The sequence below is a fragment of the Spermophilus citellus genome (assembly GCF_964194105.1).
Source record: "Spermophilus citellus genome assembly, chromosome: 7".
NCBI classification, from domain to species: domain Eukaryota; kingdom Metazoa; phylum Chordata; class Mammalia; order Rodentia; family Sciuridae; genus Spermophilus; species Spermophilus citellus.
Window position 1 is genome coordinate 49,896,540 of NC_138188.1, and position 18,100 is coordinate 49,914,639.

The following is an 18,100-nucleotide window of genomic DNA, read 5'->3' on the forward strand; positions in this document are numbered from 1 at the left end:
TTTCTCAGGGGGAAAAAAAGCTTGCTTTACTTATATAAGAGTTCTGTCAAGCCAGATGGGTCCTCCAACAGATGCAACCTCATCATGGAGAACAATTTCCTTCAATTGAGCCCCCCAGGTACTCTCCTGGAAAGATTTAATTACCAGTAGAGAAAACTTTTCTTGTTAATATTAGTCATTACAGTTGCCTTTACATTTAAACATACTAGGTTTAAAAAATGAGAAAGAAAACGTCTCTATAAGGTATATCAAAAAGCAAGATAATCAGATTATAAGCTGTTGGTTTTCCTAGCTGGTTGCTCAATAGCCATTAGAACTTACATATCAGATTTGATCTTTTTTCATATTTCTTCAATACAAGAGATTCCAGTTGTCACCCTTCTAACATTTGGAGCTGGCAATCTCATAGAATTTGCTAAGTGGCATTGTATAGTCATTACCCATTATTTCAATAACTCTGTTGGGATATTTTTAAAATGTTTCACAGCGATTTTTCAAAGATTGGCTAAAATATTAAAAATGCTTGTTTCTCCTAGAACAGGAAGCAAGTGCAGGGAAGGCAAACAAGGTCCAGAGACCCTTATTGTGACATGGCAATCTTGCCATCTTCTGTTCTGAGAAGGTGGGGCCTCTGGAAGTGCATACAGTACTGGAGGGCTCACCGAAAAACGTAGCCACCATGGGCAGGGCTTCCATTAGAGACAGGATCACAGTTGGGAGCCAGGAAACAAAGTCTAGGCAGAAAGAACTAGAACCATCTGGAAATAGGAAGCAGAGTGTGAGCATCAGTTCTTAGATACCAAAGCTTCACAAAGCAGGAAATGAGAGCTAGCTCCTAAGAAGCTTCTGAGGCAGTCCTGAAGGAGCTGAGTTAATGGCCAAGATGTTTGTAATGGTGACGTTTTGACTCTCAGATGGTTCAGCTGTGGAACAGTCAGGTCAGCTGAATGGTGCAAGGACCAGAATAGACAAGATCGCATGCCCTGGGTGCCAACAGGAGTCTGAGGTGCCCTGCCCGCCACCTCACCCAGCCTCAGGTCTGCCTTTCTTGCCCCTCCCCCTTTTATCTTCATTTTCTTCCCTGACTTGACTCCAGAGTCCCGACAGTAGACAAGAAGCTTATGGCTTCCTCTGAGGACTTCAACACTTAATGAATGATTCTGATTCTTAGAAAGAAGAGCCAGTTTTTTTTCATGACTGCTGTGAAAGGAGATTACACAATTTCTTCAGAGGCTTTTATAAGTTGCTGCTGTATGTTGCAAATTGGAAAAACAGGACAGATTTCTCACGAGGGCTAGACCAGATGGCCCGTGCGAGTGCTCTCAAAGTCCTCCCTAGCTGTCGATTTCAAGAAAAAGAAAATCGCTGCTGGGCTTCTGTTTGGGTTTCCAGTCTGGGTAACAGAAAATCAACCTGCAATAAGGATTTTAAATGTATTTTGATTGTGACTTTCAGGAGCATGTTTTTCAAAGTGATGTCTAAGGACACGGAGGAGGGTGTGAAGTCCGACTCAGAATTCCTGGCCAAGCATGTCCCTTCCAGTGCTGACATGTAGCAGATGCATCTGTTCGTCTCTTTCTGAGATCCCAGTGCTTTGGATGCTGTGACGCTGAGCATGCCAACTAAGCATGCCATCATCTGGAAGTTGATTCATGTCCCGCTTCGGAACATGGACCAGCAGAGAGCTGCCCTGGGAGTACTTTGGGGTCCTAATTGCCCTGCAGGTGATGGAGAAAGCTGCTGTGGCTGTCAGCACTCAGCAGGGCTTTGCTTCTTGAGATAAAAGCTTGAGCTGCAAACTGTGTATATATACAGGAAGGAATTGTCTTTTCTAGAAATGCTTCATGCACTGTGCTTCCATCCTGTGTTAAAAAATGGGGCATAAGCAAGAAGCTGCCACGCAAAAGCTAAAGGAACATCGGAATCCAGTCTGTGGAGTCAGGAGACGTGCATTTGGCCTTGACCATCCCTGGCCTTCCTAGGTGACTGACCTAGGAACTGCATTCTGCATTGGACAATGTGTCTGCAGAAGGTGGCATCCAAGTTAACTCAGCAGCACCCACTGAAAATTCACTCATTTTCTAGTGATCACAGTGTATTAATCATTCTCAATGTTGAAATGGACATTTATAATATTTTTTTGCCTTAAATTCTTCAGCCTCAATCAGTCTGTTTCCTAATTCCAAGAGTGGAAAGCTATTAACAGAAATGTTTTTTTAAGCACACAACACAGTTAACTTGCAACATTAAGCATTTTTTTAGTGTCTAATTGTCATTTACCTAAATGGTTTGACATACTTAAAGGAAATATATGAACCAAAGTTTGTGAATTTAACTCTTCTCACAAGGAGGTCTTCTCTTCTAAAAGGATTTTTAAGGAATACTCAAGGAAATCAAGAGTCCAATATTTTGATTAGATTCCCTCAACCCAAATCTTATCCTGTTCATGAACTGATATACTAAGGAGAGATTATGAATTTGATGAAATGATTTTGAAAAATCAAAGTGAAACTTAGGAATTCCATTTTCCCTTTGAATATGATGGGATTTTTTCCCTCCTTTCAGAACATTCTCAAATTCCCATAAATTGAAGTGTTTGTAGAATTTTTAAAAATATATAACTTCTATAAAATGAGAGGACTTCTAAAGAGGGTCATTGAGTGGACTTGGAATGAAGGACTTCATGTGTAATAACCAAAGTGAAGACTGCAGTTAGAAAATGAGATGTTTCTGGAAACTCCGGATTGATTCCTCTACGCTCACATATGCTCACGCCTGCACACGCACACAGCCCCACCCCAGCCCCACACTTCCAGAACCACGGAACTAGAACAACATTTGCCTAAAAACTTCCAGGAGGCTCCCTCCCCTCCTACCATTTTCTCACCATCCCCTAGATGCCAGACTTCTGACTGGTGCCTCACAGAGGTGGGATAAACTCTACGAGGTTGACTCAGCAACTAATTTTCAGGAAGGCCTCCCCCCACCCACCCACCCATTTCCACCATCCTTCCCTAAGGTAGAGAGAAAAAGCCACACCCATGGGTGTCAGTAAAAATGACAGCAGCATTCTTCACCAAAAAATTAAAAAATAATATAAAGCCTGGCATTTTAAATAACCAAGCTGCTCTCTTCTCTGGACTAAAATCAAATATTTTTACTTGAAACACAGTCACCAAGCTGGCTCTTCTCCTCCTCCTCTCAGGTCCACCCCTTTCCTCCCGCTTTTCCCCTCACGGAGACTTGCACACACATACACATACAAAGGCGCACACACACACACACACACACACACACACACACACACACACACTTAGGGTCTTTTATGTAATCAGTTGACAAGATTAATCTTTCACTTGAATTGCTTTGATTCAAAATCTGCCCACCATTTGTGGGAGGTAAAAAACGGTGGATGCGGTGTGTTCTTTAATAAAGAGGCTGTGACAGGAATGTCATGGGAGGGGCACCTGTTGGCTGTCCTGAGTCCTTTCTATATAGTCTTGGTTTTCTATAGGAAAACAGAGAGCCATGAAATTCCACACAAACACGTCTTGTTTCAAACCTACAACTCTTCGATTTTAAGAGGAAAACAGTGAGAGTCAACCCTGCCTAACTGAATTTTGAGACATACACCTGCTCCAAAACCCTTACTTGTTCCCCCACTGCCGGCGTTCACCTTGTCTAAATGGCCCACCCAATCTCCATGGTGCCATCATCTGACATCTTTTTATGGCGGCAAGAGTTTCTCTCCCCATTTCCCTGCAAAACCCTCTGGGAGGGAGAAACAGTCAACTTTAAAACATTGCCTACTATAAGATTCCATTTATTTAATATTCTTGAAAAAGTAAAATTATAGAGAAGGCCTACAGATTGGTGATTACCAAGGGCTTGGATGGGGGAGAAGGTAGTGGACGTGGCTTTAAAAGGGTAACATGGGGAAGCTTGTGGTTACAGAAAAACTTTGCTTCTTCATTGCGGTAGTTACACAAGCTTAAACACTAGATAAAGCTGCATAGATGCATAAATATGTACAAATGGATACATGTAGAACTGGTGAAGTCTGAATATATTCTTTGGACGGTGCCAATGTCAGTTTCCTAATATTGATACCATCCTATCCATACACAAGGTGCTACCACTGGAGAAATATGGAATTCAAGGGTCACATAAATTCTCTGTACATTTTTTTTCTTTTTGCAAATTCCTGGGAAGCTGTAATTATTTTTTTAAAAAAATAACAGTAAAGTGTGTTCAGCCTTAGAAAAGGGAGGACTGAAGTTTCAAGTGGAATTTAAAGATTATTGCTCAGAAAATATTTCTTTTTGTAAAGAATCATCTTAAATTTTCTTTTTTTTTAAAGAGAGAGTGAGAGAGGAGAGAGAGAGAGAGAGAGAGAGAGAGAATTTTTAATATTTATTTTTTAGTTCTCAGCGGACACAACATCTTTGTTGGTATGTGGTGCTGAGGATCGAACCCGGGCCGCACGCATGCCAGGCGAGCGCGCTACCGCTTGAGCCACATCCCCAGCCCTCATCTTAAATTTTCAAAGCATGTTTCTTGTAATAATATACAACAAAATTATATTGCCATGGATGTATATGTTTCAAACAATATTTTTTCTCAATGAAACTGGGTCCATTGATACTCAAATTGTTCGAGAACTAAAATAATAATTTTAGAATGGAGAGGGGGAGTCATCAGTGCAAATGGACTACTCTGAAATGACAGAAGCTCTGAGACCATGACAAACATTAGTAGCTGGATCATTCTAAAATGTTACTTAAAAAAATACCTTGCTTAACTTATGTTCGGAGTGATTTGCTATTTTGATGGATGGAAGATTCACGCATGTGGTTACATCTATCATAATGAGGATCTACCACATGTGGTTGAAGTCTCCATCAGACTAACATGATGTGATGCACTCTCAGAATAAAACAAACGCAAATCGAAAACCAAGGAATTTCCAAGCATTAACAAAACACAACTGTAAAAATGCAAAGAACAAAGTAGTCCTGTGCCCTTTACATGCAGGATGTCCTCAGGATAAATATTAGCAAGGGACTCTTATTCTCTGGGACTAACAATATTTGAATGGAAGAATGTTCTAGGGATTTTTTTCTATCTTTAGCCTTGAGACAACAGTCAATTTTATGCAAAATTCTTGCATGTTGTTGGTGAGAATATAATAGTGACTTGGAGCATTATCTTTGCAGAACACAGATGCTTTGCACAAGAGAATGTTAATTCTTTCTGAAATCCAAATCCCATGGAATCTTAAGTAAGGGATGGTAATCACAGGCTATGTATGCTGTGAGTTGGGATTGAAAGATCATAAGGCATTATATAAGTAAAAGGCATTCTACTTATCTGTCAGGGTAAAGAGTAGGCCTTCAACTGTCAGTAATACCTTACAGCAGGTAGACCTGAAACAAGTCCCTGGGATAGCAAAATGGGCCACAGATATGAGCAGTGATTGTCACAAGGCACAATCACCAGCTCTACAATTAAAACAGAGTCAGCAGCCTCAGAATGGATAACAGAGTTGGCCCAGGCTTGACTCTTACCTTCCCCACCCCCCACAGGTAGCCTTCATAAGAATGTCCCACAATAGGAAATCCTATTATTGAACTGTTCATCTCCTTAGTTAGGGTCTGCCTCCCCACCCTGGATGTCTGGCACACCATGGGTGCTCAGTGAATCTCCACTGGCTGGGCGGCGCCTCTTCATATACCAACACTGCTGATGGGCAATGGTTAACCTGTAGACACTTTAAACACAAGAACTGAGGGTAATACTAAGAGGAAAACTTCTCTTAGAAGAAAATAACTTCTTTGCAGAAAAGTGCAAGATAACACAGTGCTTTTTATCGTCCAAGGGGTTCACAGAAGCTCTGACCCTGCAAACCATCTTCCAGGATGAGTGAGAACATTATTTCGGCGCCAACTGACCAGGAATTTCCACCCTAGCTTCCCCATGCAGTATCCAGACCCTCTCCATTCCACAGCATTATTTTTTTACTTGTTTTCTGCTGTTTGTTAACAAATAGTCTACATATACATATTATGCTTTAGAAATGACAATGTGATAAAAGGACAGTTCAACTAATTAAAATATTTCCACTATTTTCTCTGAAGTACACAGCTGCCCTCATCCTTTCCAAGCTACAAAGCTTAGTATTTGGCCTTATCTCATGATCTCTTTCAGAAAGGTCACTCTGAGTGAACTTGAAGGGGGTGGGTGTAAGCTATGGTGACACATACACCTGACACCGTGGACCGAGTGATTCAAAAGAAGGGGAGCGCAAAATAACGAATAGTGCAAAGTACACTGAAGACCCCAGATGGCTGACTTTTTGTAGAAGAGCTGTCCTTAGTCATCAGTAATGAAAGACACCCAAGCAAGTCTTGGTCACACACTGAGCTTTTGAAAGAGAGACCATTACCTTACAATCTGAGTTGAGCATGCTGACAGAAAAACCTTAATGGAAAGCTCCTGGCTTCCTAAAGAGCTCCCAAGGCCAAACTCCCCCTACACAGCCATCCATAAACAACTGTGAATCTGCTGCCACAAGAACTGAGGGTGCTACTTTTTATTCCTTCGAATTTACAAAAAGAAAGTTTATAGGGCAGTTAAATGCCAGAGTCTCCAATGAAAACAACCTTCTGTGATTGACCTTAACTCTGGAGCGTCCTGGCCTGGGGGCCTGCAGGAAGGCAGTGGTTTATCTCCATCCCAGCAGCAGAGCTGCATGTCCACAGGGCAGGGGCTGGGTGTGTGCCACAAAGCAGCAGCAGAAAAGGCCAGTGCGCCAGACTGCGGTCTCACTCAGGGAACTGCTACTGTGGGGTCCCCTCTTCATCATGCCAAAGTCTAGAAAAGCAGAGGCACATTGCTGACACTTGAGGGTTGATTGGAGGCAGACTACCTGTATTTGCACTGCAGTTGGGGCCAAGAGCTTCAGCTACAGATTGTTTTATTTTTTCCTCACTCCAGGGCTTTCTTTCTCAATGGCTCAGAAATATATCAAAACAACTGTGCTTGACATACTTTCAAGGAGAAGCTTTCCTGTAACTCTGCAAAGAAACTTCTTTCAGGGGACTCCTTGCATACAAATAGGCTCAAATGTCTCCTGCTGCACCCCCATATAAATAAATCTTAAGTGTGCATTGTTTTAATTGTATTAAGCACATCCTGTCCCCAAACCTGGTTCCTGACAAAGATGAGGGAGAGTTCAATGTAAACAATTAGTAAAATCATATCTGCTAGTTGAAGTAATGAAAGCCTTTGGAAGATGTATCAGTCAGTAGTTTCTCTCTAGTATAGCCACAAATGATGTTAGAAACAAGAAGCACAGTGATTTTAAAGAAATAAAATCAAGAAGGCTTGGTGCAAAGCAAATATAATGAGGAGGTAAGAATTACATAATTGAATAATGAATTTTTTTTTAATTATCAAACTTAAATCACTTTGTATTAAGGAGCATTAGCTATTACTGGGAAGATTTCCATCTTTGGAAAATATCCTAAAGGAAGAGGGAGCTAAAAAAAATTGATGAGGAAACTAGTAGTATTGCAACAATTGACTTTCCATATTTTACAACAACCTCTGGATTTTATTTCAAGCAGTAATTTAGATTTAAATGTGGCAATGTTCATTCTGACTTACTATTGTAGGTATTTTTTCTATAACAGAACTCCCTTAAAAGCTTTGCCTAGCATTTGCTACCTTAGTCTTTCAAAGGATAAATAGGAGTGCTGTGCTAGATGAGAAACTATTTCTGACAGTATAATCACAGAAGCTACATCTGTAGCATAAAACAGGGCAAACGCATTTACTCCTGATAAACTATGCTGATCTAAGTGCCCATTTCCAGCAGTTTGTGTTTTCTTCCATAGACTGGAATTTTATACAGCTCCCAAAGTCTAGAACATACAAAATGGGCCATATTTTTAAAAATTACACACGCACACACCTTGGGCTTTTCCATCCTCCTCAAGAGCTATTTTAAAAAACACCTGAGATTCTAAATTGAGCAATCCACCGACAAGCGAGTCACTTTTGCAAAGCAATAAACCGTTCCCATTACACCTGTATAGAGCATGGAAACCCCGGGTTTAGGGAATCTTACATCCATACCTATATTTCATGCCCGTCTGCTTTGCGGTGGACTCTTTGAGGGAAATGTGGTGCTGAGGGGTGAAGGTCCCCAGGCTGCGTGCGATGATCGCGACCGTGCGGAATTTGGCCCGGGCTGCGTTCACCACATTGGGGGCGGCGGAGCTCTGCTTGCTCAGAAGTCGGTCCTCACCATTCCGACTCTTCAGATTGTGCTCTGTGCAGGCTATGGAGACTTGCATTGCTTCCCCGGGCAGCGCACGGTCCCTCGGAACCCCGCAACACAGGCAGTCACGAGAGGCTGAGCCGCTGAGGGGTCTCCGCTCGTCCTAAACCGGCTCGCTCCCGGTTCCCGGGGATGCAGTCAGCGGAATCCTGGCAGCTGACTTCAGAGCCGGCAGAGTGACAGGAGAGTTCCGGGGATCCGGAGAAGTAAACAGCCAACCCCGAAGTTGTCAGGGCAGCTGGAGCGCGGATCAGGCTCCCAAGTCGTCCCTGGCAGTAATCTCGGTTGATTGAACAGCCAAATCCATGCGGTCGGGAGGCTGTCGCCGAGGCTAGAGCTGAGCATTCATGGTGACTGCACAGGCGCTGCCGGGAGCCAGACCGCGGTGCCTGAATGCGGGCTCGCTGCTGGGCGCTGGCTCAGCTCAGCGCAGGCATGCCGCAAGATGCGCGGCCAGCGCGCTGGGGCCACCGGCAGCACGCTCGGCCCGCGCGCGGAGCACCCCAGGAAGCAGCTAATCGCAAACCGGTTCCGGCGGGCCGGCGGTCTCCATCCACGCAGCCCTGGGCTCCCTCCCTCCCCCGCTCTCGGAGGACTTGGAGGCTGCTCAGGACCCCTCCCCATTCATTCTCGGGCGAAAGCCCGGGTTGCTGAGCCCTCACCGATTCGGGTTTGCAGCCGCACGGAGAAGCGGGCAGGTCCCTTTAAAGAGCCTTTGTGTGCGATGGGAAAGCAAGGATCCCTTTCACCAGACTCTGGCTGTGAGAGTGGGGAGGGCTGCTCCACAAAGGGAGCTCTGCCCAGACAGACCGAATCCTGCTGCAGCCCAACAGTTGGAACTGGGGGAAGGCAGAGTGGGGGTGCTTCTGCCGCGGAACATGCCAGTGAACCAACACGTGAGCGCTCTGCTACTGGCTTGCGAAACGCAGTTTGAAACCCCTGCTATTAGCCTTGTCAGGGCTCCTTTCCCCTCTGCGCCTTGTTCTTTAAGCTGGTAAGTTTGAAGTTTCCTGAAAAGCCAGAGTGAAGACTTTTTTTGGAGTCAGGTCTGCCCACTTGCTGCAAAATCTATTCTGAATGCCAGAGGAAGGAACAGGATGCCCCAAGGGGCAGCAATTTGGCACCCCTCAGGAGGGGCTGTACCAGCTGAGTCGCAGGCTTGTTATTACCACCCAGAGCCAGAAAGGTCCAGGAAGGTGGCAGGAGCCACGCACATGTCCGCACATGTCGGGCTGATCCTCTGTGGCCAGCTGGTGAGGAAAAGCCCTACCCCCACTTCAGGGATGGGCAGCAAGACCTCACTGTGGACCCTGAATCCCCATCAGGCAGGATGGGGATTGTTTAATTCAGTGTCAGATGAAAAGCAATTGCGCGAAACTGTAGTTGGACCAGACTAAGCACAATTGGCTGGTGATTGACTTCTCCATTTGAAATACATGGGAATCCAATGATTCAAACGCAATGAAGTTATGACTTCTGCAAAATCATCTTTCTACCTATGGTGCCCAACACACCACTGCTGTCAAACAAAAAGGAGCAGCATTTAAATCAGCCATGTTTGTGAATGCCATCTCTGCAGGAGGCCATAGAGATCACATGGATAGAAAAAAAGGAAGCACTGCTCCTTCTCAAGGAATAGACAGACCAAACATGCAGTCTTATGGGGGCTCATTAGCAGTGCTGGAAGGTGCATTCTGACATGCCCCACTGCCAAATGCACTAGCATGATGTGGAGGAGGACTGCAAGAAGTCTTCATTTTGATCCATTCCCTACTAGGTACCTCACTCTGTAGGGTACCCAACTGCTTGTGAAGGGGACACAAAGATGACCAGGACTGTGGCTGGATTCTCAAAGAGCTTAGGAGGCCCAAACAATCCTCCTGGCAGGATAGGACTTTGCCTGGGGCATGAAGAAGGAGCCAGATTTGATTAGCAGGCAACAGTCTGTTTGGTGGGTTTGGGGAGGGCACATATTCTAGTTGCGTCTATTGGTGTACAAAAAATAATAGCTGGTCTGACCAATTCTTCCCAACAAAATTAAGCCTGTAGGAATGAAATTTTCAAGTAGAATATGTGCCCCATTGCCATTTTGTCACCTACAGATTAAGACCTAAACCACTTGGGGACTCCCAATCTTATCCTCCACACTCTTCCCTCTCTTTACTTTAAAAAGTAAAGCTGCGCTGAGCACACCAGCTATCCAGGGAGGGCTGAGAACTTCCAAGGGAGGGGGATCTGGACTGGTTAGCAGAAGTGGCTTTCAGCTTTGCCAGAGAACTGGCAGAGCCATTCCTGGAAGCACAGCCAGGGCCAGAACAGGGAATAGGTTATCAGCTGCCAGGCAGAACGCTCTGAGTCACCTCCTCCTCCCCCACAGGACCACATGGAGTGCCTGGTGCAAAGCGGGCCCTCACTTTGAATGACTGAGAGGGGGAGGTAAGGAAACAAAAGAAGGAGGGAGGTGGATGGGAAGATGCTATATTCTTGGATAAACCTGCTTCCTTCAAACCAAACACCAAAGGAAACCCTGTGCCTGCTAGTTTCCGCACAGCCCCTCACTTGAAAGGAGCGAATAACTGTCCCACATTCACATCCGCACCTCTGTGTGTAGATGAGTCCCAGCCTTCAGGACATGCCTCAAAGAGAATCAAAGGCTGCGGCCAGCAGATGCTCACAGAGCAAGCCTCTCCTGCAGCCTGCAGCCGCCTTCTCAGATCTGACGCCATGCGGGCCTTCTGTCAGGCAGCCAGCAGCTTGGTGGCTTCCCCCTGCCATCCTCACCCTTCCCAGCATTTATGGAGCAGTCGGTCTCAGGAGCCCAGAAATTAGATAACAGTTGGCTATGAGGATGCTCATTCCTAATAGGTTTGTGCTAACAGGCCACATGCTAATTAAGCTGGGGAAATTAGACTTGGAATATCTGTCTTCTCATTGTGCCATAGGGTTTGGAGGAAACTTCACTGTGCTCATTTCAGGTTTTGACCAAGGCCCATGAATACACAGGGAGAGCTGGATGTAAATGTAGATGCAGAGATGGTTATGGACTGGGTTGATCCCCCAAACTAACATGTTGAAGCCCTGACTCCCCATTGCCTCCCAGGGGGACTGTATTGGAGACAGGATCTTTAAAGAGGTAGCTAAGGGAAAAGGAGGTCACAAGGGTGAGTCCTAGCTAACATGACCCTGGTCCTCAGAAGCAAAGGCCATCAAATGGATAAAGAAACTATGGTATATCTACACAATGGAATATTACTTAGTATTAAAAGAGAATAAAATTATGTCATTTGCAGGTAAATGGATGGAATTGGAGAATATCATGCTAAGCAAAGTAAGCTAATCCCAAAAATAAAGGCCAAATGTTCTGATAAGTGGATATTGATCCATAACAGGGAGGGGCATGGGAAAAATGGAGGAACTCTGGGCAAAGGGAAGGGAGAAGTGGGGAGGTGGGATGGGGGCAGGGAAGATGGTGGAATGAGATGGACATCATTACTCTAGGTACATGTATGACTGTATATAGGATGTGATGCTACATCGTGTACAACCAGAAAAATGAAAAGTTATGCTGCAATTGTGTTCGACAAATTAAAATGCATTCTGCTGTCATATATACCTAATTAAAACAAATAAATAAATTAATTTTTTTAAAAAAGGAGAAGAGGCCATCAGCCCAGACACACGTTCGAAGCCACAGAGACAAGATAGCTGTCCACAAGCCCTGCTGGCATTCCATCCCTGAGTCCAGCCTCCACAGCTGTGAGAAAGCAAACCCCTGCCATGTTGGGTACCCAGTCTGTGTTGCACTGCAGTGGCAGCCTCCCAAAATGGGTAGAGGTGTGGATACTATTTGTTTTCATTGTAGTTCTCAGAGTATTAGTCGTAAGAAACCATTGGAGCTTACTCAAGAAGATGCCTCTAGAAGTCAATGTTGGATCTTGGTAAATAAATATCAGTGTCCTGCCACGGCACACGCTACACATGGGCTTTGCAGAAGGGATTCACAGGCAGGTCAGGGCTCCTCTCCATAAAAGCAGAGGCCCCTTTGTGTGACTGCTGGTAGAAGAAGTGATGGATTCCAAGCACGTGTGGCCTGTCCCTTGTGCTAAGTGATCTTATTCTGCTAATTTGCTTTTTCTTGGGGCGGGGGGGGGGCACAGGGAATTCAACCCAGGGTGCTTAACTGCCGAGCTACATCCCCAGTCCTTTCTATTTATTTATTTATTTAAATAGAAATATTTAAATAAAAATATTTAAATAAATAAATAAATAATTCTTTATTTTGCTTAGGGCCTCACTAAATTGCTGAGGCTGGCTTTAAGTTTGCAATCCTCCTGCCTCAGCCTCCTGAGCCACTGGGATTATGGGTGTGAGCCACCATGCCTGGCCCAATTTCCCTTGTAAAGGCTGGCTTTGTGGCTCTTACCCTCAGCAGAGTGGTGGGGTTATGGAGAGACCCTTCCCCAACAGTGAGGACCTCCATCACTACATCTGGGGCCTCAGTGTTTTACAGCTGTCCATGCTTCTTGTCCCTTGCCTGGAATATGAGGGTGGCATGCATTTGTAAGAACTCCTCTTGCTCTGTGATGCCTTGAGGTTCTTTTTAGAGAGCTGTGGCAGCTGCACCATTGCATGTGGCCAAATTATCACTTACTCTTGGGTTTTGCCTGGGTCTCAGCTGGCCCCTACTCATTGATTGATATTTTGAATTCTTCAGCATTAAGGTCAGCCACATGGGGTCACGATGACAGAACTGTTTAAGGACAGACACTACCCAGTGTCCTTTCTCCTCTTGCTCATCATAGAGTCTTCTAGGGTCACTGGAGGGATGTTAGGATGTTAGGATGTGGAGTCAGTTGAACTTGAATCCAGATTCTCCTCTACCTCATCCTTTCCTTGTGCCACAGAGCAGGGTGCTAATGCTCCCTGAGCTTCAGTATCCTCACAGAGACAGATTGAGGCAAGAGGATGGTTCTCCAAAGGAGCGACTGCCATCATGAGCTCCATTTTGCAGAGGAAACACGACATGCAGAGAAGTTACGTCACCAGCCCAGGGAGTACCGAAGAGCCAGGCCTCGAGGCAGCAGCCTGCAGAGCTTGGCTGTAACCACTCCACACAATGCCCCTCACTGTAGAACTCCCCCGCAAGGTCTTTAAATAGTGCCATTTTAGAAATGCAAGTTAAAAGAAATCCTATTCTTACCAGGAATGATAGAAAGACATTCAACTTCAAAAATCTAGAAATCTCAGAACAATTAAATCATCCACACATGGTGGTTTTAAATATGTCTTTTATCAATCTTTTCAAATAGTTGGTGATACTTTATTCCTATTGCTCCAAAATTTTTCCCCAATTATTGATTGATTTAATTTCTTACCAGTAAAGTCAGAACCACATGTGTTTTATTGAGATCACCTAGATCTTGTGGTTTATGTTCATTGGAAGGAAACCACACCCAGCAGGGGCCAGGAAACATTCAATTAGGCAGCTAGGCAAAGCTGAGTTTATCCAAAGCAAAACAATATCTGCTAATACTGGAAGAACATTCCACACATATATATAGGTGGCAAGACACTTTACGTGCTTATTATTTGTGATTGAAAGAGTTGTTAGGGGCGAGAGTTGGCTATTTATCAGAAATTCTTAAGACGTGGGTTTGGGGAGCCAGTTATTATATTCTGAGAAATTGAACCAGCCATGAAAATTAGCACATGCACAGCTTTTGCAATAGCAGAGAAAACAACATTGAAAGGCCACATTGAAATGCTCAAGGCTGTGCTGAAAAGAAGAAGCTTCCAGATGTCTGCCCTCCTGCTTCTCTGGAAAAGCAGGCTCAACAGAGAGCCCCATCAGGAAAGTCAAAGGGCAGGTTCAGAACAAATGCTCTCATGCTACCAGACACATGTCCAGAGCCAGAACACAGTTAATCAAAGAAGACCTGAGCTTTTCAATAAACACTGAAGCTCTATCCATGGCCACTGGTAATTATTTCCTGAATTTGAAAAATGTGACACGTCAAGTGCACCACAGACCTCTAGTACGTGTCCATCATTTTTACTTCAAGGCCAGGTGCCATGGAGTTACAGGAAGCAGGGCTGGAGCACAGTCAGCCTTAATTGGAAATCACTTCACAACCTCTGCAAAGGAAACAAATGTGCTTCAAAGATTTGATTAATAAGAGAGTCTATTATAAACTCCCATTCCAGGGAGATTTAAACTACTGAGATGGGAAGGAAGGAAGGAAGGAAGGAAGGAAGGAAGGAAGGAAGGAAGGAAGGGAGGGAGGGAGGGAGGGTTGGTTTTTGAGTACCTGCTAGGTTCCAGATGCTGTGATAAAGGTTTCTGTGTCTGTTATCTTATCAGGAGGAAATGGAGAAAAGCTTGGTTAATCACGTAAATCGATTGGATTTTAAGTATCTTTAGGTGGAGTGACATAAATATTCATCTTAACTCTTTGCAAAACTGAAATGAATCAATCTCTGTAAGAGCTTCCCACAAAACTCCAACCTTGCATGGTGAGGCAGGAAAAAAAGATTCAACCTGCAAATCTTTCAAAATAATCAGTTACTGGTTCACAATCCATTTGTTTCCATTCAAATTTGGGCATCTTCTTCCACATTCGTCCTTCTCTTACAATAGTAATGTATTTTTATTTTTTTTAAAAAAGGTATGTTTTCTTGCTTCTTTTCTACTTCATTCATTTTTAGAAGTGGGAGTGTTCTAAAGGGAGCAGATCAAGATTCTGAGATTCCTTTTCATTTAAGTTCTTCCCTCTGGCAGATCATAGAAAGTTAATGTAGGAGAGCCCTCAGCCTTTCATCACAGTTAGTGAAGCTCATCCTAGGGACTTAAATATCAAGCTCTCTGTGCTCTAGGTACCTATTAGGATGGATGTTATCAAAAAAACAAGAGATCATGAGTCTTGGGGAAGATATAGGACACATATTAGTAGAAATATAAATTGGTACAGCTGTTATGGAAAATGGTCCAGAGGTTTCTCATCAAATTAAAGACAGAACACCACATGGTCCAGCAATCCCACTTCTGAGTTTATAGCCAAAGGCAATGACATTAACCAGTATCTTAAAGAGAGAGCTGCACTCCTGTGTTCATTGTAGCCTCATTCATAATAGCCAAGTTATGGCAACAACCAGAGAGTAATGAATAAAGAAAATACAATGGAATATTATTTAGCCTTGAAAATAAAGGATGTCCTTGTTCTTTGCTTATATTTTTATTTTTCCTGTAATGTAAAATTAACTTTTTAATAATAAAAAACTATTTTAAAACCTATAAAAAATAAAAAATAAAGGAAGTTCTGCCATTTGTAATAATGTGAATGAAACTGGAGGACACTATGCTAAATGAAATTAGCAAGACACAGAAAGACAAATACTGCACGATCTCACTTACACGTAGAATCTAAAATAGCCAAATCCACAGAAGGAAAGGATAGAAAGGTGGAACTTGGGGTGAGGGGAAATGTGGAGATGTTGGTCTGAGGGTGCACAATTTCAGTTTGGTAGATGAATAAGTTCTGGAGACCTACTGTTTGGCCTGGTGACTACAATTAACAATATTGTTAACAATACTGAATACTTAAAATTTGCTAAGAGAGTAGATCTCAAGTGTTATCACAAAAAGGAAGAAAGAAGGAAGGATAGAGAGAGGAATGGGGCAGAGTAAAGAAGAAGAAAGAGAGAGAGAGAGGAAAGGAGAGAGGGAGGGAAAAAGGCTAACTATGTGAGATATGAATACCAGGCAGCTTGGTTGTGATTTTTTTCATGATTTATATATGTATCAAATCATCAAGTTGTACACCTTAAATGTGTACAATTTTTGTCAATTATATCTCAGTAAAGCTGAAAAAATTAGGAAATATTAAATAACTTGCCCAATATTACCAAACTACTTGGTGGCAGAGTCTGAACAATATCCAGATATCCTAACCTGTATTCAAAGGTCCTTTTTACTATAATACAGTTACATTTAACAACAAAAGAAAACTAGTTCTATCTTCTACCAAAAAATTACCTAGTTTAAGGAAAAACACTCTCGCCTTGTGCTCTACTGAGTAGAATATTTTCTATAATAATTACGATGCACGCATATTTCTTTAGTAAGTAAGATGAAATAAAATTTAAAGTTATTTTTCCTATTATGAAATCATCACAAATTCATGATGGAAATTTTTAGGAAGCATAGGTATTTCTCTTTAATATGTGTGAAAGTGCGCTACAGTGCTGGGGTTAAAAAGGACTAGATGGAACAAAGAGGGAGAGATGCCATTCATTAACCCAGACTTCAAATACAATCATAAGGGCAATATTTTCTTGGTTTTGATGCTTTTAAAATTTTTCTTGCATATCTTTAAGGTTGTCAGTGACGCTGCTGCAGCTGTTTAACATAGCTGAGTATTTTTCAAGGTATGTATCAGTGACCCATGCTGTCATTTTGTATTTGTTCACTTATCTTTTTTTTTTTGTATTATCTGCCCTTGAACCAATTATTTGCCATCACCTTTGTCAGTAAGCATTTTTTGTTGTTCAGTCGAGAAATCCCACGCTCTGATGAGGAAGGAGGCAGGACTCTGCCCCTTCATGGGCCTCCTGGCCTTGCTGGGAGAGCAGCCATGCATGGGTGACCAGCTGCCTGGCCTGCAGGATGGCACAGCTGACACACACCTCAAGGAACAGGGGCAGACTGTGGGTTGGGGCAGTAAGAGGAACCACAGTGGCATCAGAGAAGCTCTGGCAGTAAGGGCCAAAAAGAGCACAGGCAAATGAAGGGAGCGGCCAGGGAGCTGGCCACAGCAGCCCCGACGCAGCGGTCGGCAGCCTGTCAGCAAATGAGCTGAATACTTTGTACACAACTTTATTTGGGAAACGGGTTTATGCGATAAGTGATGCAGAACAGTGCACATGAATCGCCTGGGGTCAGGAGAGAGCAGCCTGGACTCCAGGGCCAGATGAGGACTCCTGGCTCAGGGAAGGGGGGCAGTGGCTGTTAAAGGAAAAGTTTAGTTGGGAATTCTGGCCAGGCTGGGAGTGAGGATGGCGCTTAAGGCAGGTCGGTCTGGAGGCCAGGTGTAGGGTGGCCTGGAGGTGTAAGGGACTTAGGCAGGAAGAGCAGCAGGAGATTGCTGGTCAGCCAGCCAAAGGTAACCCCTGGGCAAGCGCAGTGCTCCTGGGGGAGATGACGCTGAGCCCCCAGTGGAAGAAGGGTCCAGAAAGCAATTCCCACAGCAGAGCCTGTTGTGATGGGACAGAAGGCGTCTATTTCTGTAGAGATAAAAGGACATACTATGTATCCAAATGGTACCAGTACTTCCTGTGGCTAGTGGGATCTTGGTGTTAGTGCAGGAGTATTCAGAGGTGAGAAGACTGGATTGTGGGAGCTGTGACCTCCTCAGCTCATCCTAGTTTGAATGGACTGACTAGATGGTAACTGTAGGCAGGTGGGGTGTGACCCGAGGAGGAAGTGGGTCCCTGAGGGCTGCCCTGGAAGGGTGCATCTTCCCTATGACCCCACCCACCCAACTGCTTCCTGACCCCACCGAGAGCTGAGCTGCTTTCCTCCTCCAATGGATCCTTCCCCCATGATGTGCCATCTCACCCCCAGAGCCAGAGCAATGAAGCCAGACATCTATGGACTGAGACCTCTGAAACCACGGCCCCAAGTAAACTTTCCCTCCTCTAAGTTGTTCTTGTCAGGTTATTTAGTCACAGTGACGCAAAGCTGACTCACACATATGGGTA

General features: G+C 44.1%; 1 protein-coding gene across 3 annotated transcripts in view; it reads right to left on the bottom strand.

Moving 5' to 3' along the window:
• KCNAB1 (potassium voltage-gated channel subfamily A regulatory beta subunit 1) overlaps positions 1-18,100 on the bottom strand; it is a 338,389-nt gene that overhangs the window by 201,770 nt on the left and 118,519 nt on the right. The window contains exon 1 of one of the 3 annotated variants that reach the window (XM_081302293.1): positions 8,140-9,291. The exons of the other annotated variants lie outside the window; for them this stretch is intronic. Within the exon in view, the coding sequence (XP_081158419.1) occupies positions 8,140-8,360 (221 nt within the window). The 5' untranslated portion in view covers positions 8,361-9,291. Of the gene's footprint in view, positions 1-8,139; positions 9,292-18,100 lie in introns of those variants that run through there. 3 annotated transcript variants of the gene reach the window in all.